This window comes from Petromyzon marinus, chromosome 40, assembly GCF_048934315.1.
Source record: "Petromyzon marinus isolate PM22_M1 ecotype Great Lakes invasive population chromosome 40, UKy_Petmar_22M1.pri1.0, whole genome shotgun sequence".
NCBI classification, from domain to species: domain Eukaryota; kingdom Metazoa; phylum Chordata; class Hyperoartia; order Petromyzontiformes; family Petromyzontidae; genus Petromyzon; species Petromyzon marinus.
In genome coordinates, this window is record NC_133706.1 from 6,580,096 (window position 1) to 6,606,111 (window position 26,016).

The 26,016-nt window shown below is 48.1% G+C and overlaps 3 protein-coding genes across 4 annotated transcripts in view; 2 read left to right on the plus strand and 1 right to left on the minus strand.

Annotated features, from left to right (window-relative positions):
- LOC116950780 (stimulated by retinoic acid gene 6 protein-like) overlaps positions 1–14,192 on the plus strand; it is a 33,246-nt gene extending 19,054 nt beyond the window's left edge. The window contains exons 11-18 of the mRNA XM_032968839.2: positions 921–996; positions 1,597–1,672; positions 2,259–2,307; positions 5,023–5,140; positions 5,703–5,822; positions 6,632–6,795; positions 7,767–7,889; positions 8,571–14,192. Coding sequence (XP_032824730.2) covers positions 921–996; positions 1,597–1,672; positions 2,259–2,307; positions 5,023–5,140; positions 5,703–5,822; positions 6,632–6,795; positions 7,767–7,889; positions 8,571–9,166 — 1,322 coding nt within the window. The 3' untranslated portion in view covers positions 9,167–14,192. The remainder of the gene's footprint in view (positions 1–920; positions 997–1,596; positions 1,673–2,258; positions 2,308–5,022; positions 5,141–5,702; positions 5,823–6,631; positions 6,796–7,766; positions 7,890–8,570) is intronic.
- NR2C2AP (nuclear receptor 2C2 associated protein) lies at positions 13,846–22,411 on the minus strand. Its single transcript, XM_032968873.2, has 5 exons — positions 22,230–22,411; positions 21,062–21,152; positions 19,318–19,423; positions 17,293–17,360; positions 13,846–16,080 (listed from the first exon to the last, which is right to left on the minus strand). The coding sequence occupies exons 1-5, from the start codon at positions 22,265–22,267 to the stop codon at positions 15,961–15,963; spliced, it is 423 nt and encodes a 140-aa protein (XP_032824764.1). The 5' UTR covers positions 22,268–22,411; the 3' UTR covers positions 13,846–15,960.
- Positions 22,412–23,157: 746 nt separating this feature from the next.
- Positions 23,158–26,016, plus strand: part of LOC116950796 (unconventional myosin-IXb-like) — a 103,801-nt gene continuing 100,942 nt past the window's right edge. For both annotated transcript variants that reach the window (XM_076073067.1, XM_032968870.2), the window contains exon 1: positions 23,158–23,626. The gene's annotated coding sequence lies outside the window, so the exon portion shown is untranslated. The remainder of the gene's footprint in view (positions 23,627–26,016) is intronic.

Sequence of the window (26,016 nt, forward strand, 5' to 3'; positions counted from 1 at the left end):
CCACGCGCGGGGAGGGTGGCCGGTGGTGGGGATCTAACGTGCACCTAGCCTGGCACAAGTGCCGTGGGGACGTCACCACCACTTAGTGGCGGATGGCGGTTGTTGTTGTTTATTGTTGATGGGGATTTAAGAAACTCGCCCCATTGGTTTAACTGCCGCGCCTGGAGATATATTTGGGCGCCATGGTGGCTAGGAGATGTTAACTACCTCGTCTGGTATGCAGGAGGTCGTGGGTTCGATCCCGACCCTGACGCCTGCTGCTGCTATATATTTGGAATTTGCGTGTCTCTCTCTCTCTCTCATCATCATCACAGTGGCTAGGAGATGTTAACTACCTCGCCTGGTATGCAGGAGGTCGTGGGTTCGATCCCGACCCTGATGCCTGCTGCTGCTGTATATTTGGAATTTGCGTGTCTCTCTCTCATCATCATCACGGTGGCTAGGAGATGTTAACTACCTCGCCTGGTACGCAGGAGGTCGTGGGTTCGATCCCGACCCTGACGCCTGCTGCTGTATATTTGAATTTTGCGTGTCTCTCTCTCACTCTCCCTTTGGTTGTGTGGACTTTTCTCCGGTCCCTCCGGGTTTTCCCTCCACATTTAGAAACAACGTCACGCATTTCAGAGTATTTGGCTGCGATACATTTTCCACGTGAAAAGCCACTCCGTTGAGCTTTCATTTGTGATGGCCAGGTCGCCTTTGAAAAAATAATATCTCAGTGGGCCTTACCTGGTGAAATAAAAAAAGTTTTTTATAGTTTATCTGAAGAGAGGGATGACGTGGGAAGAGGCTACGAAGTCAAACGGAACGATAAAACCACTTGCCAATAATACGCCAATTATTGTGATGCCCAGGGACCGTAGCTCGTGGCTGAACTCGTTGGGGGAGGTCATGAGGCGTCGCGCTTTCTGCCGTTTCAGTCGCGTGGAGCATCTCCACTTACACGGCGGCAGCAACCTCCGTCGCGTACATTTTCCACATTCTGGTGTGCTACAGGTGAGTGAGCGAATCGTGCGTCCGCCTGCGTGCGTGTCCGTCCGTCCGTGCGCTTCTGCGTTATGTCTGCGCATCTGTGCGTCTCTCTTTGCTTGCGTTTCGTGGGTTGTCTGTGGGTGTTTTCGTGTGTGTCTGCAGGTAGGTTAGCGTGGGGAGCGGTAGTGTAGTTGACCTAGGGGAGGCCCAGAACCGGTCCTGGGCCTCCCCTAGGTCGACTCAACCTCAAATGAGTACCTGGTGCGGTGTGTAAATGTCGCCACTAGGGAGACAAAGGCGGACGGGCGTGGTGCTGGCCACCCACCCCCTTGCGTGCCGCTCTGGCCTTCATAGGTGCTCGCTAACAGCACTTGCCCCAACAGTCTGTTCAGGTCGCTTCTGAAAAAAGAGCCATATAGCTCAGTGGGCCTTACCTGGTAAAATAAAAAAAAATAGTTCAGTAGCAGTAGTTTACTTTATGTGTCTGTGATTACTACCCATCGTACTTGATTTCTATTCAATCTGGCATTTACAACACATTGCCTGGACGTCTGCGAGTTTGTGTGTGTGATCCCGCGGCTTGACCGCGTGAATGGATTGGCACTTGTGCGTGGACCGCCGTAGGAAACACATCAAACGCCTGTGGAGGGGTGACCGAAGTTTCCTTCCACGGAAGCAACCGAAGGCCGGCCCTATGATAGTGAGTACCGCACACACTTGCACATGTCACCGCTGTGGGGAGATGTTAAATACCTCGCCTGGTATACAGGAGGTCGCACTCATTGCACACAAAGTGCTTGCCACAAATGAACCACAGTACCTTGCTGACCTCGTCATCCTCACAGCAGCAGCGGCTTTTGGCTGGCCATCGAACAAAAGACGGTCGCCGCATCGCGAGCTCACAGATGCGCCTTCTGCGGCCGTCTGGAACCCTCTTCCTTCCGATATTACGAAGCCACTGGAGCTATGCACTTTAAAATAATCGAGATTGATGAACTAATTTATTTGTCTTTGTACATCTGCATAGTCTAACTTTCTATTCGACTATGCCGGCGATCTTTGTGTAGGTGTATATATGTTGGCCAATGGTCCGAATATAGGACTACAGAGCTTGGGCAATTGCCCGGTGCCTCTTCTGGCCGCCTTCCCGCTGTCTCTGCGGTTTCCCGCGCCTCTGAATCATTTGATCTCTCTTTGAGAGTGAACGCAAACACCGCGTGTGAACAAATGTAACGTTATTATAATTATTTACGTATTTATTTATATTTGTGCGTGCGTTTGTGTAGGCTGCAGGCGTTAGGTATACGGGCTGGCAGATTGCATACCTGCTGTGGGGTACGTAAGCACCGTGTACATTTTGACGGAGCTCCGCATGTGACTGTCCCAGTGGTGCAGTCGACATTTGTGAATGTTGCTCTGACTGCCCTCTGCTGCCCACTCTGTGGCCCCCACATCCTATAACACCTGGGCACAGCGGGTAATTTGGTCGAATGCATGGATGTGTATGTGTATATATAAAATGCGTGGATATGTATATGCAGTAGGTAGACCCAGCCTCAAATGAGTACCTGATGCGGTGAGTAAACATCACCACTGGGGAGACAAAGGCGGTTGGGCGCGGTGCTTGTCACCATCCCCCATCGTGTACTGTACCAGGCCTCATAAGTGCTCGCAAACAGCCTAGCAGCACTTGCCCCAACATCTGTTAATGCTATACGGGGGATCTTTGTCTGTTTGTGACCGCAGCTGACCTTAATCGTTTAAACCACAACACGTGGTTGTGTAATATCTACTTTTATTTTTTTTTTTTACGTGGGGAGACAGATAGTCCTCTATGCATGATGGAGGGAGACATTGTCCACTTTTCTATTTTGCTCCTTGCTGAACTGCGTTGGCTTCCGGTTGCTGAACGAACGCATTTCCAGGTCGCACTCCTCACACACAAAGTGCTTGCCAGAAATGAAGCGCAAGACCTCGCTGGTCTCGTCAAGGAGCACACACCACCATCACGCAAACTCCGATCATGCTCGCAGCAGCGGCTTTTGGCTGGCCATCGACCAAAGACGGCCACCGTTTCGCACGCTTTCAGATGCGCTTCTGCGGCCGTCTGGAACGATCATCCTTCTGATATTAGGAAGCGCCTGGAGTTATGAAGTTTTGAATCATCTACAGTGAGGGAAAAAAAGTATTTGATCCCCTGCTGATTTTGTACGTTTGCCCACTGACAAAGAAATGATCAGTCTATAATTTTAACGGTAGGTTTATTTGAACAGTGAGAGACAGAATAACAACAAAAAAATCCAGATAAACGCATGTCAAAAATGTTATAAATTGATTTGCATTTTAACGCGGGAAATAAGTATTTGACCCTGCTACAAACCATGACTTAGTACGTTTCTTGTAGTTGGCCACCAGGTTTGCACACATCTCAAGAGGGATTTTGTCCCACTCCTCTTTGCAGATCTTCTCCAAGTCATTAAGGTTTCGAGGCTGACGTTTGGCAACTCGAACCTTCAGCTCCCTCCACAGATTTTCTACGGGATTAAGGTCTGGATACTGGCTAGGCCACTCCAGGACCTGAATGTGCTTCTTCTTGAGCCACTCCTTTGTTGCCTTGGCCGTGTGTTTTGGGTCATTGTTATGCTGGAATACCCATCCACGACCCATTTTCAATGCCCTGGCTGAGGGAAGGAGGTTCTCACCCAAGATTTGACGGTACATGGCCCTGTCCAACGTCCCTTTGATGCGGTGAAGTTGTCCTGTCCCCTTAGCAGAAAAACACCCCCAAAGCATAATGTTTCCACCTCCATGTTTTACGGTGGGGATGGTGTTCTTGGGGTCATAGGCAGCAGCATTCCTCCTCCTCCAAACACGGCGAGTTGAGTTGATGCCAAAGAGCTCCATTTTGGTCTCATCTGACCACAACACTTTCACCCAGTTGTCCTCTGAATCATTCAGATGTTCATTGGCAAACTTCAGACGGGCATGTATATGTGCTTTCTTGAGCATGGGGACCTTGCGGGCGCTGCAGTATTTCAGTCTTTCACGGCGTAGTGTGTTACTAATTGTTTTCTTGGTGACTATGGTCCCAGCTGCCTTGAGATCATTGACAAGATCCTCCCGTGTAGTTCTGGGCTGATTCCTCACCGTTCTCATGATCATTGCAACTCCACGAGGTGAGATCTTGCATGGAGCCCCAGGCCGAGGGAGATTGACAGTTCTTTTGTGTTTCTTCCATTTGCGAATAATCGCACCAACTGTTGTCACCTTCTCACCAAGTTGCTTGGCAATGGTCTTGTAGCCCATTCCAGCCTTGTGTAGGTCTACAATCTTGTCCCTGACATTCTTGGAGAGCTATTTGGTCTTGGCCATGGTGGAGAGTTTGGAATCTGATTGATTGATTGATTGCTTGCTTCTGTGGACAGGTGTCTTTTATACAGGTAACAAGCTGAGATTAGGAGCACCCCCTTTAAGAATATGCTCCTAATATCAGCTTGTTACCTGTATAAAAGACACCTGGGAGCCAGAAATCTTTCTGATTGAGAGGGGGTCAAATACTTATTTCCCTCATTAAAATGCAAATTAATTTATAACATTTTTGACATGCGTTTTTCCGGATTTTGTTGTTGTTATTCTGTCTCTCACTGTTCAAATAAACCTACCATTAAAATTATAGACTGATTATTTCTTTGTCAGTGGGCAAACGTACAAAATCAGCAGGGGAACAAATACTTTTTTCCCTCAATGTAGATTGAAAACTCATTTGTTTATAACTGCATTCGTGTTTAGTTTTTTGTCCTTCCCCTGCACCTCCGATTAGCACGGTTGGCTACGTACGGTGTGAAATAACTTCAACATACACGCACACACACATTCTCTACAACACCGCGATTGATTATTATTATTATTATTTTGCGTTGCACGACACATTGGGCCCGTTCTGTGACCTCCTACCAGCGAGACCTTTGCCTCTTCACGCGGCCCTGAAAAAGCGCACCTAGCCTGGCACGGGGCGCCGTCACCGATTCTACGCTGCGCATGTCGTTGCAGGGTATCTGGTTCTTCACGGGGTGCAGTTCCTGCTGATGCTGTTGATTGCCTACGGCTTCGTGCTGCCCATAATGAGCGGCAGAGGCCTGCAGATGCTGCAGGGATTAGGAATATCCTTGTACGCGACGGACGCATGCGTACACACCTGCGTACACGCATACGTACAGACATACGTACAGACGTGCTTGCACACATGCTTACGCACATACATGCGAGTGTCACCACAGCAAGAAGGGCCTGGGTTCGATTCCCGGCTCGGGCGCCTTTCTGCGTTGGGTTTGCATCTTCTCTCCCGCTGTTCTGCGTGGGTTTCCTTTGGCTTCTCCAGTTTCCTCCCATAGCGAACAAAAAAAACATGCAATGTAACTTGAAATGGGGCAAAAACATCCCAATGCTGAAAAATTACCGGCGTGTGACTCGATTGGGATAACGCTCAGCAGCATTCACCCCCCCCCCCCCTGCCCAAAGTTGGCACGACACTCCTGGAACGAAGTCTTGAGGCTCGGCGAGACTCTCCCGGGTAGACAAACGCAGCATTGCCAATGGCAAGACAAACAAATGTGCACGCAACCCGAAAATCACGTTTGTGTAGAGAGAGAGAGCTGTCGAGCACAGCCGGCGAAAACCTACTGGCTCGGCGGTTAACCCAAGTTCCTCTTCCCCCCCGTCCGCTCTTTCAGACTGAGCATTTTCCTCGTCATCGGAGTCATCGTGGTTCAAGTGATCATCTCGGACGTGTGCTTCCTGCAGCCCAAGATCAACGCAGAGGACTCCTCTCGCCCCCTGGCCCTCAACAACATGTGCGTCTTCGCTGTCGCTCACTTAACGGACTACCTGGTACCCCTGGCCACAGGAAGGTGGAATTGCCACCACTGTGCCCTGGCGGCCCACCAACGGGAGACGAGCGGTTAATGTCGTTCGGCGTCCGTGCGACGAGCGTCGACGCAGCCGCTTTAAAATCGATCCTTTCGCTCCAGACGCATGCGTTGAATCGTCGGTGTAAGGGTTCGCTATGATTAATGCAAAATTGTGAGCAAAGAACAGGATATGATCAGATATGATCACATCACCCATATCTCTGAAGATAACCACGGTGGCGAGATGTTAACTCCCTCGCCGTTGTATACAGGAGGTCGTGTGTTCCATCACTACCCTGACACCTGAATATTTGAAGTTTGCATGTTCTCCCCGTGGTCGCGTGGATTTTTCTCCGTGTCCTCTTGGTTTTTCTTCCGCATTTTGCAATCAACATCACGCGTTTAGAGTAATTTGCTGCTATCATTCGTGGTAGCAGTTGGGCACGCTGCGCTATGAGCTGCGGTGACCCGAGATCGATTCCCGCTCACGGACAACACCGGTGACGATGATCTAAACCAGTCCTAGGCCTCCCCTAGGTCGACTCGGCCTCAAATGAGTAACTGGTATGAAGCGTAATCATCGCCACTGGGGAAACAAAAACGGTTGGGCATCGTGCTGGCCACTCACCCCATCGTGCACCGTGCCGGCCTTTGTGGGCGCTCGCTAACAGCACTTGCCCCAACAGTTTATTGAGGCTATACGGGAGGGGGGGATATTTATCTTTGTGCGTGTGTGTGTGCGCGCGTTGCAGTCGCGCCTTTCTCAACTTCAGCTACTTCTTCTTCTTCTACGACGTCATGCTGGGCATGGGCGCCTGCATCGTGCGCCTGCTCTTCGGCGCGACCATCGGCGCCTGCCTCGTCGCCCGCATCGACCGCACGATCATGCCGCGCGGCTACGAGGTCGTCGACATGGGTGCGTCGTCGCGCGTCGGTTTACACCACCCCCTTCAACGGAGTCGCCCGACGCCGCGTGCCTGCGTGTTCAAAGAAGAAGGACAGGGCACGGGCGGAGGAGGAGGTTGTAGAAGGGAACCCGGCCGGGACCGACAGCTTGGGACGGCCCGGCGACGAGGCTCCAGGACGAGCGACGCGCTGCAAGTCGTTCGGTGGCACCGGGGCAGGCTCGGCACGTCGGTAACGGCGCGAGTTCGTTCACGGGGAGTGAACGAACGCGCGCGTCGAGCGTAGCCGACGTATTGCGCGACATCCCTTCTGCACGGCCGCGCAATCAGAGAGGCCGGAGAGATCTTACGTGGATATATGTGTAGCGCCTCATTCGAAAGGCGCTTTACAAAAATTGATAAAAAATTGCGGAGTGAATAATGCGGTAGGGAGACTGCACCGTATACATCACGGGAGCCCTGACGATAAAATGTCATGAGTTCACTTGCTCGGGTTACTCCGGTTTAATCACGGGCGGCTGAAATCGGGATTACAAACCCAGTGATTGTAAATGTCACCACATCTGCCCCTCTATTTAAGGAACGAAACGGGAGGATTTCTCCACAATTCTGGCTGTTGCCTGATGAAGCTAGTTGTAATTACTGGCGAAACGTCGTACTCAGATTGTAAATGTTCTGGCTTTGCTCTCCAACACACCGGTGTGCTCTACTCTTAACGAATTGGCACGTTCTGTTCACGTGACAAACCTGGCTGTGTCGGGTGGTGGCGGGTTTAACGACACATTTATATTTACACGATCTAACCCCCAACCCCCAAGAAACCCCTGTATTATGGATGATATCGGTCGCGAAAGCTTCCTACGTGTTAACCAAACCCATGGCTCTCAGCAGCTCCGGCTCGGCACTGACCTCCTCCCCCCCGTCCGGAGCCACCCCGGCTCCCTCTGGACTGTCCCGTATGCGTGTCGCCCTGTGCGAGCAGGGTACTCCACGTGGATCGGCATGCTGCACATGGACCTGTACCACTCGCACCCGGTCCTGCTGGCATTCTGCACGTTGCTGTTGGACGGCTGCCACTGCTCCACGGGAACGCTGCCCAACGGAGGTAAACGCCGTCCGTTACGGCTCCGGAGCCTTTCACGAGGTTTGCGGTTGGGTAATCGCGCGCAGATTTCACTCAAGCTATGTATGTTTTGTTGAGCTTTGTTCGCACCGTACATAGCCAACCGTGCTAATCGTAGGTGCGGGGAAAGGACAACAATCTAAAACTATTATAAAACTATAGACTATTTTTATTTGACCAGGTAAGCTATATAGCTCTTTTTCAGAAGCTGTGTGTGTGTATATTCACCATAACAAGATGCGCTGTATGTAGTTACAATACTTAACCAAGACAAATATCCTCCATATAGCTTTAACAGGCTGTTAGCGAGCACCTATGAAGGCCGGCACAGGACACGAGAGGGAGGGTGGCCAGCACTACGCCTGGCCGCCTTTGTCCCCCCAGTGGCGATGTTTACACACCGCACCAGGTACTCATTTGAAGTCAAGTCGACTTAAGCGACGCCCTGGACCGGTTCTTATATTCGTTACCAATGTTGGCCGTGACCAGAAATCAAACTCGGGCCGTTGGGTTCGTAGCGTAGCGCGGTAACCGCTACACCACCGCTCCCCCACCACTGTAGACACACAAGTACACACACACACACACCAATTACAAAACAACGCACGCGCGCGGACGCTCCAATCACACGCGTAAACCCACATTCACCCGCACGCGCCCCAGGCACGTTCGACAACAGCAGCAGCGGCAACGGCAGCGGCAGCGGCAGCAGCGTCGGCACCAGCGCCGCATCCAAGCGGCCCCGCATTTCGCGCGCTCGCATCCGCTGGCTGCTGCTGCGCACGCTGCTCAACAACCCTCGCCTCATCGAGCAACGCAAGCGGCGCTCCGACGACTCGGCTCTCCCTCCTCCTCCGCCTGCTCCGCCTCCTCCGAGCGACGACGGCGCCGCCGCCGCCGCGCCGCCGACCCCCGGCAGCCCCCGACGGGAGACGCTGGAGCGGGCGACGGTGGCCAACGTGCGCTCCAAGGAGCTGATGCGCCGCGCCGAGGAGAGCCGCCGCGAGGAACTGCGCCGCGCCGCCCGGAGACCGACGCCCATCGCGGGCACGGCCGACGACGAGCTGGCCCTGCCGCCGCCGCCACGGCCGCGGCCGCCGGCGGCGCCTCGCGACGCGGCCCGGTCTCTGCCGCGGCAAACGGGGAGCGTGGCGGCGGCCGCGGAGGCCGCGGCGGCCGCGGCGGCGGCGGGAAGAGGGAAAGATCCCAAATGGGAGTCGACGCTGCTGGATTTGAACGAGTACGAATTTGACGCGTGAGGAAGACGCGCGAAGGGGTGCAGACTCGTGTGCACCGGCGACGGAACGCGCCTCGCACTACCGCCCACCATGGCGACCATTGCAACGTCTCCGGGTCACGCTGGGCGTGCCTCGTTGTAAGGGGCGGCGGGGGGGGGGTTGGGGGGTTCCCACGTTCGGGAGGTGAAACGTTGGCACGACCGACATTTTTAAAAAATGGGGCAGCGAGTAATCAGTCTTACAAAAATGTAGTCAATTTGTCGTCTTTTTATTGTCCGGCGAATCCACCGAATCAACTCGGCGTCCCAGCGCTAGATGGTTTGCGTGATCGTGGGGGAGCGGGGAGACAGAAGAAGGGGAGGAGGGCTGTGGATGTTAAACTATGGGACGCTGCTGTTCTCTGTCAAGCTGCGGGGAGCAAGCCATATTCTGTACCCCCCCCCCCCCCTTTGATCAATAGCCGCCATGGGTCCCCTTGGATTCTTTTTTGGATGTAATATAATCAGCCATACTTAACAATACACCTGTTCATATTGGCAATATTGTTAATTTTTTTATTTTGTCTATACCTCCGCTGACGCGTTCTGTTCTGCCATTGCTTGTTGCTCCGTATGGATCACTTTGTTGTTGTTGCTCGATGTGACTTTCTCTGTTCACGAGGGTTCCGGTTAACGAGTCAATTAAATTACTCGATACTCTGGTAACGAACGCAGGTTTAGCCAAAGATATCCCACGACTTGCCGAACATGGTCTAAAGAACACCTACTTCTTGTGGAGAGGTGACTTCTATAAACAAAAGGAAGGGGCAGCAATGGGCTCTCCTTTGTCTCCTATGATAGAAAATTTTCACATAGAAGATGTTGAAGCAAAATCAATAGCTTCAAGCACACTAAAACCCTCTGCTTGGTTTAGATATGTGGATGACATTGGTGATTTGGCCACACGGCAAAGATATAATTAACGAATTTCTAAATCATCTCAACTCGCAAAACCCATCCATCCAGTTCACCATGGAAGTGGAAGCTGACAGAATTCTACCATTTCTGAATATTCTGCTCGGGCGCGGTCGAAATGGTAAAATAACACAGCGTTTACTGCACACTGACGCCTATCTGAATGCAGTCACACCACCACCCAACACAGAAATCCGCCCTCATTAAGACGCTCATACATCGGGCTAAGAAAGTGTCAGATGGTGAAAGTCTGAGAAGTTAAATTAAACATGTTAAAGAAGCGCTGCAATTGAATGGTTACAATGATGCACAAATCGACAGGGCATTGAATGCCAAAACCAAATCAAATAACACGAGCTTATAAACTGACCAAGTAATAAAAACTATTTAAAAAATACCGTACTTTGCGGGAGTAACTGATACACTAGCTAGATGTCTGGAAAAACAAAACATCCGAGTCAGCACGGTACATAAAATACAGAAATTAATATCTGGTACAAAACATGTATTACCGAAGCTATCAACAGATGGTGTACAGGATTAATTGCACTTGTGGCAAATGCTGTTGGCAAATAGGACGAATGATCAGCACGAGACTAAAAGAACACCAAATAAATATTAAATACTCCCAATACAGCTGTCGGCAGTGGCAGAACACTCGTGCCAAACAAGGACACTCAACTGATTTTGATAATCATGGGACCTCCCTTGCCAGTACCAAAAATAAGAATAAATTGTACCCTTTCTGGCATTAAATAGGTGTTAAGATGTTAAAACACAAAACATAAACCGTTTGTAAGGAACCATGTTTGCATTAACCACATATATGCATTAACCACATAATGCAGACATGATTCCTTTGTTTGGTGTTTTAACATCTCATGAGGCCTCCTTTGCCAGTACCAAAATATGATACTAGGTTTTTTCCCCTTTTTTCTGGCAACAAAACTGAAACCTTTTTACAAGGAATCATGTTTACATTAACCACAATACTTGTGGTCAGAATGCAAACAAAAAAACACACTGATAATGTGTGCATTGTCCTTGAAATTGATTGGTCCACACGAGAGACGTGCGCACGTGCGCCTTTTGGCGTCATCTGGTCGAACACGTGTGACTTTTAGCGTCATCTGGTGCGCCGTTTGGCGTCATCTGGTCGAACACCGTATAAGACTAGATGCTAAGGAAAGCTGTTTCTGGTGTGGACCAATCATTTTCAAGGACAATGCATACATTATCAGAGTGTGTTTTTTGTTTGCATTCTGACCGCAGGTATTGTGGTTAATGTAAACATGATTCCTTGTAAAAAGGTTTCAGTTTTGTTGCCAGAAAAAGGGGAAAAAAACCCGTTATTTTCTTAACACCTGTTTTATTGCCAGAAATGGTAAAACCTATTCTTATACGATTTTGATAATGCTGAATTTCTGTGCAAAACTAGTTACTACCGGCCAATACTAATTATAGAATCATTCGAATTTGAGAGAATCAATTAATAACTTTAATCGTTCGACTTAATCGTTCGACATAATGCGTCTTGGAAGCGAATGATCAAATAATATGCTTTAATGCATGCCTATACGGGTCACCATACTTCAATAGGGACTACCGTTATAACGGGTACGGATATTTTTAGCCTACAGTCGACAGGAGGTACAAGAATAATGGGCTTGCATAATGCACATGCATAATGTACATTAATGGCCATATAAATAACCCTACCGGCTATGGATACCCATTGTTATTTATATATTCATTATCCACCACCACTCCGCGCAAGGACACACAAGTGACGTCACCACATCTGCCCCTCTATTTAAGGAACGAAACGGGAGGATTTCTCCACAAATCTGGCTGTTGCCTGATGAAGCTAGTTGTAATTACTGGCGAAACGTCGTACTCAGATTGTAAATGTTCTGACTTTGCTCTCCAACACACCGGTGTGCTGTACCAGTGACGAATAGGCCACGTTCTGTTTACGTGACAAACCTTACTAATTGGCTGTGTCGGGTGGTGGCGGGTTTAACGACACTTTTATTAATTTACGCGATCTAACCCAAAAAACCCATTATGCTCTCCTGCGCTAATCCACCACGGATCTCCTTTGAAATCTAGCTGGGTAACTGGCTACACAGGACTTTCTCTGTAATAGATAAACATTGATTAATTGGATGCTTCACAGATGGCTGTGTTGCGACTGTGTGCGCGCGTGTGTTCTGCAACAAAACACTTCATTGTTCTAGAGAAGACAGGGCCTTAGGATTTTCATTAAAAAATGCCTCTTGCTCACTCTGGTTGCCTTATTTGTAGGAGTAATGATTGAATTGGAAAGCGGAGGTGACCGGGAAGCTTCGGGGACACAGACAAGGGCCAGTTCAACCGCTGAGCCAGCTTCACTGAGATCCTCGGTTCGAATCTGGGTTTCAGCCGCCCGTGGCGACATTCGGTCCTCAAAGCGGAGCGAGTTGACATTCTCAAACCTGGTCACCAATGACTGCAGAACAAAAAAGCCATCATTAAATGGAGGTTTCTATATTTTGGGTGAATAAGCGCAGCCCACGTTGTGTATATATGAAAACGACTTGAATGATTTTTCTGAGGTTCTGTAAAAATCCGTTGTGGGTCACAAGTTCCCAGTGACTTGACGCAGAGACTCATAGACTCACATAGAGACCCACAGATTCACTGAGACCCATAAACTCACACAGATTCCCACAAAGACCCATAGACACACAGACCAACAGATTCACACAGAGACACACAGACCCACGGATTGCTAATTAGGGGTCGTCCGCTCCGAGTGTTGATCATTTTGGATTGTCGAACTCAGCCACTCTTCACCAGACAGCGAGGGAGCGCCGTCTCGCGTTGGGTGAGAGGCCTATTGAAGAGGCTCCTTTGGACGTGGGTCCTATTGAAGAGGCTCCCAGTGGCCCCTCTTGATGTGGCTCCTTTTGAACAAGATCTGTTGACATGGCTCCTAGTGACGTGGAAGTAGCACGTGCGTTTATAAGCGTTATAGACTGTAAAGTTGCAGTAATTGGAAGATGTACGCAGGGCAGGCTTACGTTGAGTGAACTGCCGCTCAAGGAGATGTGCCAAAGAACAAGATTATTTTATATGCATTCATCTTTTTTTTGCATAAAAATACTGAATGTTTTATTTGCGACAAACCTATATCACGAGAATTGTGATTTCGTGAAAATGTCGTGGACAGTATTGCGAGAAAAAATATATATCGTGGCAACCCTGCCATAAATTAACGTGGCAGAATTGTCGCTAATTGTTTTTTTTATTCCGTGAAAATGCGTGTCGGTACTCGCAGCCAATCAGGCGTCGTATGCTTGATCACGCATCTTGTTCTTAACGAATCTAAATTGTCGGCTTTCTAATGCCATTATTGGCGGTTTTTTAAATTACAACTACAAAAACAGGTCCCTGCAGGGTGGGCTGGTAGGAACATTGGAATTTTGCGCAATTTTATAAGACATATCAAGTCTCTGCGCTGTCTATTGCTGATTTTACACCCAACAGCACGAGATTTCACTTCGTTAAAGTATTGAAAGGGGACGGACGGACACATTAATCTATTGCAGGCTGGTACACTCAGTTTACAACTTCGTTCCTACCAGTATAACGTTTCTTGTTTTCCAAAAACGATACATGTATGCACGTGTGTACGTTGAACTTCTTGTGCACCGAACGTTGCCAACCGTGCTCATCGGAAAGAAGAAAATGAACACGTACAAACCAAGTGACCACAACTTCATTTCCACGATCATGTACATACTAAATCCGTGTATTTTTTTCAATTACATAACGCAATTGTGCGGGAAAAAGGGTCCGGGCAGTTATGTAAAAATGTAAACAATACCACCGCAAATAATAAAAAAACTATTTTTAAAAACAGTTTAATTTTATTAGTTTAGCTTCATAAGATATCTCTTTAGCACATCAATATTCCTACCACCATCATTACCTATGCTTTGCAATGGTTTCAAATGAGTTCCGTGTCGCTGTGATTGTTGTGCTCGACTCGCAATCAGATCGCGAGTTCGAATCCCGATTTGGGATCAACTCATCCCATAACTCCCCCGGGGTTGTAAAAAAATAACACCGCGTTGTGTGAAGTTCACGGCATTCATCAGAGGGATAAATTTCCCCCCTGCCATGGCAATGCAGAATTTCAACCACTGGCCTTGCTGTCACTTCGACTGACCGCCGCTCACTTCAGTTTATAAACCATTGGCTTATGACACAGCCGGACAATGTACAACTCTTACGAACGTGGCTGTTCTCAAGATTGTTTGTGCTCACGAGCTCGTCGCAAACACATTCCTGCGGAGGGAGCTGGTAGGAACGTTGGGTTGCTCGGTCAATGGCCAGGGTCAACGGCGGCACCACGTGGTGTATTCCGCAAATATGCCCGACTGTGAGGGCGGGCACAATCCGGCGTGAGTAGGTTAAACGTTGAGTTTTATAAGGGCACCACGGGGTGACCAGCCCCTCTCCACTCAGCCCCTCCCCACCCTCCCCTCTCCACCCAGTCCCACCCCTCCCATTTTTGGATGCACGACGGACGGACACAATAATCCCGTGGGCTGGTGTAACCAGAGGTTCCTACAAGTATAACCACCGGCGTAGCAGAGGTGTGGATGATACGCTACTGAAGAGGGGGGGGGGACCTCATAACTAGTTCTGTGTCGTCGTTTTCCGAGGTCGTTCTCTCACACGAGGTGACGTCAGGCTGAGAGTCAAGAGCTCCCAGTAGAAATACACAGGGTGCTTAAAATGTTTTTTTTTTAACACTTCTGACAATTTGCAACAACACCACAAGAAATGTTCTGCTGCCTCCGGGCTCTGGAGACCACCTGGAGAAGATCACAGGCCACGCGTTGGCAACGATGGCGAACAAGTGGAGACTCTTTGACTTTTTGAAGCTATTAACATTACATTTGTTATCATGTTACAGTGCGTTATCCGTTCTTTTTCCATTAAAAACGATAGTTCCATACAAGTGTTAAAACAAAATTTGAAGCACCCTGTGTCTTCCACAAGTCACACGATGCCAATAGCACAATTGCAATATGACCGGCAGAAAAAAACACACCTCCAACAAAGTATTTGAAAATCCACGGAGATGGCTGTGGCAGGAATTGAAGCATCGACTCTGCTTACTCGTTGCTCAGCAGTGAGCATGCTAACAATCGAGCAGCATTTTGAGCGGTATTTTCCCGGGATGTCTCACAAGCGAACATGGCAGGTGGCAGTTAACCCTCTCCCGTTGCGAGGCGACTGCAAGTTGCAGGGTGGCGTGTTCCGTTCACCGCTGAATCTCGGAACGCGCAAGCGCCACCGTTGTTTTTAAAGACATTGTTACTCACCGTGGAGAACCGTAGCAACACGACTGCACTCGACGAATGCCGGCGCCGAACTGTGCCACATGCCCTCCCGCATGGCCTTGTGGGAGCTTCAGTACCGATAAAGTAAATTATATTTTTCTTCCGGTTACATTCCAGTGACGTACACGTACGTACACATACGTCACCAGGACGGGACAGGGTTAAGTGTTGTATATACGATTCTGCAGAATAAAGGCTGCGCATGATGGGACGTGTGTGCAGGATGGGCGTAGGGGCCGTTACAGAGAGAGGCATTGGCGTGGTCGCTACGAGCCCGGCCATCCTCGGGAAAATCAGACGGCAGACGGCGAGATACCATGGAAGTCGCGCATCTACTGCGCAACAGCTGTGGCATCTGGCGGAGCGGAAGGAAGCGTCGGTGGTGGCACCATCGGCTTCGGCCGTGATATCTTGATCTTGATGCCGACCAAAAAAAAAAAAACAAGATGTTTCTGGCAGTGATTCACGCCTTCTCTCCCCGAACGTCCAACCTGTAAATAACGATGCGACCGAACAGATCCGTGGAGCTGCAGAGAATCAGCTTGAGCTTGTGGATGGGTTCACTTGGGGGCACTTGGAACACGTGGATGAGAGACTGTTAAGTCAAAAAGAAACAGTGAAGTTGACCGCACACGAGTTCAGAAACAACTGCATCGTATGCACACAACACAAAGATCCCCCGTACAGCTTTTAAAAGACTGTTGGGGCAAGTGCTGTTAGCGAGCACCTATGAAGGCCGGCACGGCACACAAGGGGAAGGGTTGCCAGCATCACACACGGCCAGCTTTGTCTCCCCAGTGGCAATGTTTACACACCGCACCAGGTACTCATTTGAGGCCGAGTCAACCTAGGGGAGGCCCAGAACCGGTTCAGATAATCGTCACTGGTGTTGGCCGTTAGCGGGAATCGAACTCGGTTCACCGCAGTTCTTAGCGCAGCGTGCCCAACTGCTACACTACTGCTCCCCACACACACACAATCACACATACAACTGCCATTCAACACTAAAATGGCTATGATATCACCACAGTGCTTGTGCCAGGGTCATTTGCACCTTTACGGTCACATGAATGGTGAAGGGTCACAAGCATGAGGTCACGTGACACGCCCAGGTGTTATGGATGAGATGACGGGAAAATGCCCCACTGTGCCACCTTTCTGTATTGCAGTGGCCCGGTTTTATGCTCATTGTTGTTCCTCCGTCTCCCAATAGAGGGCGACTGCTTCCAACTGCCCGGTAGCGTCCTTCACGAGCTTCATCCACAGAGGCCGATCTTGACGCCACTGGTACCAGTTGTCGGCAAGTCCACTCAGTACCAAGTCATCCTGTAGCACATCAGCCCATTTCTTCCCTAGGCCCATGACGCACCGGGCTAACGAAGGCTGGACACGTGGGCTACAATAAACAACCAATGCATCCTCACCTGCTGTAGGATATCAGTGTCCAGATGTCTAAAGTATCTCCGAGCTACTCGCATAATCCGTCCTGGTTAAATGTAGGTTGGATTGAAGTTATGACCAACATCAAAGTCAAAGACCCCCCAATTAGCCGTATTTATATGAGTTAAGTGTTGTTGGCGAGCGTCCATGGAAAACTGGCGCGGCAAAGTGGACGGTGTGGCCAGCACAACGCGTGGCTGCCTTCGACTCCCCAGGGCTGATGTTCACAGGGTACAACGATAGCAAAGAAGTGTGCAAACCACTGCATCACCTCTCCACACACTCTCACGTGTCCATCGTAAATGTATGGAGAGTAGAAACGTTGGACGATCTGATACACGGTATGCAAGGATATTTGCGTAGAATTGACGTCTTCCGGGTAAAACTCCATCAGGGTCTTTGACGGGTCGTCTTTAACAAAACCTGCAAGCGATGCAGACAAACGATCGATATCACGGGGTCAATCACAGCCAACACCTACTGCTGATGCCAACTTTGCAGCCTTGCTTGTACAATGTGAGACTATTAAACTTTTTTTATTCTATCAGGTATGGGCCCACTGAGCTATACAGCTCTTTTTTATCCTGGCCACATATGACAGCTCAACTTAGTGGTTTATCACGTAGACATTGCTAGCACTCAAATCACGTTGATTTTAAATGTGGAGGGACCGGGAGAAAAATCCACGTGACCATGGGTAAAGAGACATGAAAACTCCAAATATACATGCATCAGGGTCGGGATTGAACCCACGATCTCCTGTATACCAGGCGAGGTAGTTAACATCTCACCACCGTGGGGCCCTTCATTATCTGCCATTTATTTTCACTGGGTGTTATGACGACTATTCCGCCAGCAAATCTGAGATGGTTGACGTTTTCTTTATATTTAAAAAAATGTTTACGCGTTCGTTTCGTTTCTGCAGTCCAATTTTTACGTAGCATATTCTCATGTTGCTGCGAACAGCCTTGGCGACAGCATACATCTTCCCAGCCAAACTCCTCTTGTGATTTCTATTGTCACTTCGTGCAACCTCGGTGGTGTAGTGATCACACGTTCACAAGTGGTTCTTGGGCATTTATATATTTATGAACACAAAAATATGCGTGCACTGCAGTTTTTAACGCCTTTCAACGGACCTAAAAAGCATTGTTTTTATACTTCAGCTCCGGTTAGCCATGAAGCCGTGGAAGAAAGGACTATAAATCTGGTAAAGATGATCCAATACAAACTAAACTTTTGCACAACATCGTTTCAATATTGGGTGCCATTGGTTACTCGCCCTTTAGGAAATCGGCCAAATTGACCAAAGGGCTGCCCAAAACTTTGGAGACACAAAGCAGAGCAAAAATAAAATTGATGGGTGTGCTAAGATGCAGAAAATCAACATGAGCTTGTGGATGGGGTTCACTTGGGGGCAATTTGGCCCGTCCGCACCATCCATATTAGCACGGCTGGTCACGTACTGCCCGAAAGAAGTTAAACGTACGTACACGCATCTAACTTGCTGCATCGATGTGCTATGAAGGGCCATTGCCTAAAGCGCTACCTATTATATATGTGTGTGTATGCAGTCTGTTCTATAACACCGCGTGTTTTCATAACGCGAATTGGATATAACGCGATTGAGTGAAAGGGACTACATCGTGCGAGTAGGAATGAGCGGTCGTACGGCTGCCTCGGCGTAGCATCACATAAGGCGGGATGCTGCTGGATGCTTCCAGACGCTACCCACTGCGACTCAAGTTTTTGTTCGGCCTGTGTATGCATCTCGCGTGTTTTCCCAGACTCCGCTTTACCCTATATTATTTATTATAAAGCGATTTTTCCCATGACGCGGTGTTCTTCCGGAACGCAACCACCACCGCGTTACAGGAGAACAGAGTGTATAACCCCTCTAACGGCAGTGTCACTGACCAATCTGGTAGCGTTTTAGTCATCTTGAAGCGGGCATTGTTTAGTTACCGTGAAGCAGGCATTGTTTTTAGTTACCTTGAAGCAGGCATTGTTTTAGTTACCTTGAAGCAGGCATTGTTTTAGTTACCTTGAAGCAGGCATTGTTTTAGTTACCTTGAAGCAGGCATTGTTTTAGTTACCTTGAAGCAGGCATTGTTTTAGTTACCTTGAAGCAGGCATTGTTTTAGTTACCTTGAAGCAGGCATTGTTTTAGTTACCTTGAAGCAGGCATTGTTTTAGTTACCTTGAAGCAGGCATTGTTTTAGTTACCTTGAAGCAGGCATTGTTTAGTTACCTTGAAGCAGGCATTGTTTTAGTTACCTTGAAGCAGGCATTGTTTAGTTACCTTGAAGCAGGCATTGTTTTAGTTACCTTGAAGCAGGCATTGTTTTAGTTACCTTGAAGCAGGCAATGTTTTAGTTACCTTGAAGCAGGCAATGTTTTCCAGAGAAACCACCCTGGAACTGAACGTGGAGCTCGCTCACTCGCACAGGCTGCGGGAAGTCCACGCTCACCCACTGGGGGGCACCCTTGTTCAACACAAAGACAAAGATCCCCCGTATAGCCTTAACCAGACTGTTGGGGCAAGTGCTGTTAGTGAGCACCTATGAAGGTCGGCACGGCACACGCCCGGCCGCATATTTCTCCACAGTGGCGATGTTTACACACCGCACCAGGTACTCATTTGAGGCTGAATCGACCTAGGGGAGGCCTCGGACCGGTTCGGATAATCGTCACTGGTGTTGGCCGTGAGCGGAAATCGAACTCGGATTGCTGGGGTTTGTAGCGCAGTGCGCTAACCGCTGCACACACATTCCTCCCTCTTATTCACAAACAAGGCAATCAATGTACACAACATAATCCTAAGCGTCATCACGGAGAATATAAGTAACACAATATACAATATGCCTCCTTTCGTTATGCGTTCCTCAACATACAAACATTTTTTTCCTACACATCCCATGTGTTATTCAACTTTTTTTTAACAAATGTCAATTAGGGGCAGGAAGGTCAGAAAGTTTCAACACTTGTATATTCTTGGTTCTTTCGGGAAAGTCACGTAGAAGGGGAACAATAAAATAATAAAAATATATTTCTGATTATTAAAAATATGTTTTTATTTTATTTTGTATTATTAAAAATATATTTTTTATTAATTTATTGTTTCCCTTCTACGTGACTTTACCGAAAGAACCAAGAATATGAGTCCCTGCAGTCACGAAAGCTTTAAATCAAAACACTTGTATACTTGGATTATATTATAGAGGCGAGGGCGGGTGACCTCTGTGATATTGTAACCTTAATAACGTTCGTTGTGGTGTCAATTGGTGGGGGGGATGAGCTGTCACATTAAAACAGTTGAGAACCATTGCTCTAGCTCAGAGGTTGGCAACCAAGATAACAATAAGGGCCATTTTTTTTATTTGGTAAAAAAAAACCTCAATATTTCTAGAGCCGCAATGCACTGTGGTGAATGCGAGACGGTGGTCCTTGATAAATAACATGACAAAGCGGTCGTTTATGAGCCGCATGCGGCTCTGGAGCCCCAGGTTGCTGACCCCTGCCCATGGTGAACTGGACTCCCATGGTGAACTGGACTCCCATCATGAACTGGACTCCCATGGTGAACTGGACTCCCATGGTGAACTGGACTCCCATGGTGAACTGAACTCTCATGGTGAACTGGACTCCCATGGTGAACTGGATTCCCATGGTGAACTGGACTCCCATCATGAACTGGTCTCCCATGGTGAACTGGACTCCCATGGTGAACTGAACTCTCATGGTGAACTGGACTCCCATGGTGAAATGGACTCCCATGGTGAATTGGTCTTCCATGGTGAACTGTACTCCCATGGTGAACTGGACTCCCATGGTGAACTGGACTCCCATGGTGAACTGGACTCCCATGGTGAACTGGACTCCCATGGTAAACTGGACATCCATGGTGAACTGGACTCCCAAGGCAAACTGTACTCCCATGGTGAACTGGACTCCCATGGTCAGGGGTGGGCAACCAACATAACAAGAAGATACTTTTTTTTCTCGAATTTCAAGAGCCCGCACCGCAGTCCTTAAAGGAGCCGGCGGGTTTCCGACCGCTGGCTCTCGCTGCTCCAGCGAGTGCAGTGTCGACGCATGGTCGTGGTGCAGTGATTTGTGAAGACCTGGTCCGAGTTCCAGCACGTTTCTTCGTTGCCGTCGAACAGATGCTTCTTGCCGAACTGTTTCCCGTCTCGATTCAGGACGGAGCTCACCCTGATTAGGGACACAGAGACAAAGATCCCCCAACACCCCACCGTATAGCCTTCAACGGATGTCGGGGCAAGTGCAGTTGGCGAGCGCATACGAAGAACCGTGCGTAACGGCACACGAGGGGGGGGGGAGGTAGCTTAGGGTTTAGCAGCAACGCCCGGCCGCCTTTGTCTCCTGAGTGTTGATATTTACACACCGCGCCAGGTACTAATTTAAGTCTGAGTCGACCTAGGGGAGGCCCAGCATTGGTTAATGGGATAGATTTTCTATGCCACCCTAATGATCACAAGTCCTAATGCACTAATAGAAAATACAGTGGCCCTCAAAGGAACAATATAAACAGGCGGATTAATAGCAAAAGTGAAACCTTCCTGATTATACATGCCAGTTCACAACTTTATATTTTAATGGTTTCCCCTTACCTGTTTATGAAGTTCATAGTTCCGTTTGCTAAAGCCTCGTAATTTTTACCCGTACAGAATTACAGCCTTTGTCAATCCACTCCATCCAAAAGTTCTGCGCAAAATGTTCGACCACGTACCAACAACGTTGGCTCAACGTTGGCATGAAGGGAAGGCATGGGAACAGGACTGGTTTAGGACATTATTCGCCAATGATGACAGCCATGGCTTGGAATCGAACTCTGGTTGCCTGGGTTCACAGCGCAGTGCGCTAAGCCCGCACCTCCGATGAGCACAGTTGGCTAAGGTATGGTGCGAAAGAAGCTCAACATACGGTACATAACATAAATCATTGCGAGATCGCAACAACAATGTAGTAAAACATTATGTAGCAGAATAACAAAGTTGTACGGCAGTCAAAACGTTAATATCACTGTCAATGTGCAACTCAAGTCGCATATATTTTAAAGTTCAAATGTCCCCATGCTTAAACCGCCGGGGACCTTGAGCCAGTGGTGGAAATTCCACATCCCTATGGCAGGGGCCAGTTTAGACCGTCATCGCACACTCACGCGGATTACCGGGCGATTTGGTGTATATAGTTGCTCGTTTTAATAAACATGCTGCGATACAATTAATAAAAGAAAACCGCGCGTGTATTTATTAATTTATGTATTACCGGCACGATGTGCTTTCGCAAACCAGTGAAGCCGTCATGCCAGCCACGTGCAGTTGTACCCGGGCGCGCTTCCGCGATCATTAACATAATTTATGTTAGTTACATGCTAATGAGGGGGGAGTCGCGGTGCAAAAGCATTGCAGCTCGCGACGCTCTTTATGTTAATCATATGATAACTAATTCATAATACGAGCGCGCACGTTACGTACGCGCGCTCGACCAATGAGAAGCCACCCCCTCTCCGATCTGTTGTACACATTCTAAAGCCGCGATCCCTGTACCATCTATGAAATGTGATACGTACAGTTAATTAAACCTTAATGATATAGCCCTGTCTTTATTTATGAACTGTGCGTTTTAACAGCGGGTACCGCATCGCCGTGACGGGCTTTGCGATGTTAACACACTAACATTTAACGAAGGCACATTTGATGAGTGTAAAGTATCACGAATTGCAACATTAATTGTTGTAATTAATGATATTTACATGCGTTGTCATTTATACCGTACTGACGACAATGCCAAGTGAATTTTGTAGCACTGTAAAATACTCTACAGCAGTACTTGGTGTACTGTAGTGGAACATGTTAACAGCTACTGATGTAGGAAATGTATTTGACCTTTTTTTTCCTCTTGCATGAAAAACATGTCACGCGAATTAAAAATATATATTTAACATCAATTTGCGGCCGGCCCAGTATACATTGATAAAACGTCGTTAACATAAAATCGCGTGGGTTTGCGAGAAACGTATTAACAACGTTTGCACGCTGCCGAAGGCTGCCGACAATATTACCGTTTATTATGAATGAATTACCGTTGTCAAACGTAGGTTAAATTGCCTCTTTGCCGGCTAAACACATTGCTCTCGTCACGGCGAGAACAACAACAACAACCCTGTTCATCTAGGAACGGCGAAACACCACCCCACACCACCCACCCACCGTCCAATTTAAACGCCGACGATTCCGACCTCCCTCAACCCCGCCCTTGTCGGATATTTCCCACAAAAACTCCGAGCAATCACGGGCGGCGACGTTCGAAGAAGTCGTCGCCGAGAGAGAAAGGCGATTTACCATAAAAAAAAAATTTGACGCGCCGCCGCCGCTTGCCTATCCGCTCTGCGCATTGCAATCGCACGGAGAGCCCGGTGCCTATCGGCGGTGGGAAATGCAACCGCGGCGTTCGTATTGAGTTAACGTCGGAGCTGGCCGCGCTGGGTGGGTTTCAAGACGCAATCTTTATAATTTTTTTGTGTGCATCGTTCGTTATTGCGAACACACACACAAAAAAAATAATGTTTAAACAACAAAAAAACGGTCAAGTAATTACTTATTTGATCGCGTCCCCCTTTTTAAAGAGGGGCTCCGTCCGCCGACTGTCGTGTTCCAAGTCCGGTGAGTGTGTGTTTTAAATGTCACGATATATATCATCATGCCCTGTAACAACCACGCATAGACACGATGCATCGGTGGGGTTTGCCTTGTGCGATGTGCCATTGTTATCGTGGCAATGTTGTATGGTGATGTTACGCTTGCGTTTATAATGTTAATTTAGAAACGCTCCGCTTGAGTGGAACACCGGTTTTTATTTAAATTTCAATTTTCTTAGAAAATATAACAGGCTTTTGTTTGAACGTAATCGAAACGGGTTTACATGTAAACGTTACAGCGCTCGTGAATTGACCTACGTTACAGCGTATATATGATTGTGCCAAGCGTGTACACCGATGGGTTCACTCTGTATAGTCACATTGTATGGTTGTTGTTGTTATTATAGTGTACGTGCAGACAGAGCTCTATCCACTGTTGGATGAGAACCCGCACGCACGTGGACGCTGATTTTTGGGCCATCACCACGCGGATCGGGGGCAGCGTAGATTTGGGAGCGGTGCAGTACAACAGGGATTATTCTGAGCTGTACGGTTATAGTATCGTAGTGTGTTTGAAACGTACAAAACGATTGAATCGCGTATATATAGAATATGATAAAAATGTAAATACATTGTGTGTATTGAAGTGGCTTGGTATCCACAGCTGTACACAAGACACTATCACCATAACACGTGCAAGCCTTTGTATAAATCCACTGCTGGATGAAAGTCTCCGCATTACATTTGAGTCGTGGGGATTAGTTTGAACCATACTTCACCAGAGATGATTGTACATACTGTACAGGCAGGTACCCCCTCCCCGCCATAGTAATGTGGAATGTTCAGCTTATTAGATGACGTAACTTGGTTATTTACAATTTATACTGGCCCCATACTATATGTGGTAGAGTATTATTAAGACGGTACAGTACCGTATAGAATATGTACGTATAGAGTGCTTATTTCAGCACACTAATGTGTGCGGTTAACAGTGGCGTTTGAAGGTTTATAGTTGGAATAGTTATTGCTGTAATTATTATTATCACGTTTGGTAACATGTTTCACAATACTTACACGTGAATACACGTTCTACATAATTAAACTGTAGGCGTCCTATGGGCGGGATTGGCACTGCCATAGTAATGTGGAATTTCCAGAGCTAGCTCATGGCCGGCAATGTAATCAATGCCACCCTCATGAAATCCTTTGAGCAGGGAAACTAATCTTAACACACACGTAACTTGTGTATCCTATAAGCGATTACGAGTATTACCAAGTCTAATAGGTAAATTAACAGAAACTCAACACATGAATCCGTAACATTGCCATATTTTTAAAAATATATAAGTAGGCGACGTTTCGGGCAATGACCCTTCATCACAGCACATAAATAGCGAGGCCAGAGAGATGGAGTGAATGAGGGTTGGAGGATTAACTTAACACCATTGGGGACTAATGAGTTACGTTTAAAAATAATGTATATATATTTTCTGATAACCCAGTTTTTAATATATATGCATGAATACTTTAGTTACCTAATAGTAGCTGTTGAGTAACGGACAGACGCATCAACGATCAAAAAGTATCACTACCAAATGCAGCAATTTATACGAGAAGTTACATTATTAAAACGTTTGTTGGTACCGTTGAATTGTGGGAAGGTAATTTCCCGTGAGTTACTGTGCCCAATACGTCTCTGCGATGGGGTTGTGTGTTAATGCCACCATGTTACACCATCACTTCCTTCTGCCAGATCCCACAGATGTTTCACAGTTGACTCCCACTGTTACAGTCCCATCGTCATCCCACGCCGCCATCTGCCTTTAGCTCTTCTCCTTGTGACATTTGTCAACGCGTCCTTCAAGGATCTCACTCTCACAGTCTCATTATAATCTCCACCATCTGGATTTTATGTCTTGCCCTTCGTCACCGACGCGTGGGTGCCGCCACTCCAGTGCCCGTCTCGATCACCTGCCGTCCTCCGCCCTGCACACGAGGCCCCACCAATCGTAAACCTTCTCTACCCCCCTGGTTACATCTTCATTGCAAGGGCCTCGCGGTCCACCGGTGGCCCCTGGTGGCCTTTAGCGTGGCCCCAGACGTGCGGCCCCTGACAATCCACAATATGTGAAGACCCCCCCCCTCCCCCCATCATCATCATCGTGCTGCTGTCATACCCAACAATCGTTTAAAATGTGTGGAGGCCCACACAGACTGATGATGTCTAATTGGCGAAAGTGGCCCACCCTCTGAAAATTAGTGAAGAACACTGCTCTCATGCGCTTTCCTCTCAAGCCCTTTTCCAAGTTTCCAAGTCTTTTTTTTTACACTGTCGTTCAGTCTATAAATAAGTGGAAACAAGACAGAGTAGTTCACAAACTGGCATGGAAATTGGGCCATCTCCAGTTCATAGAC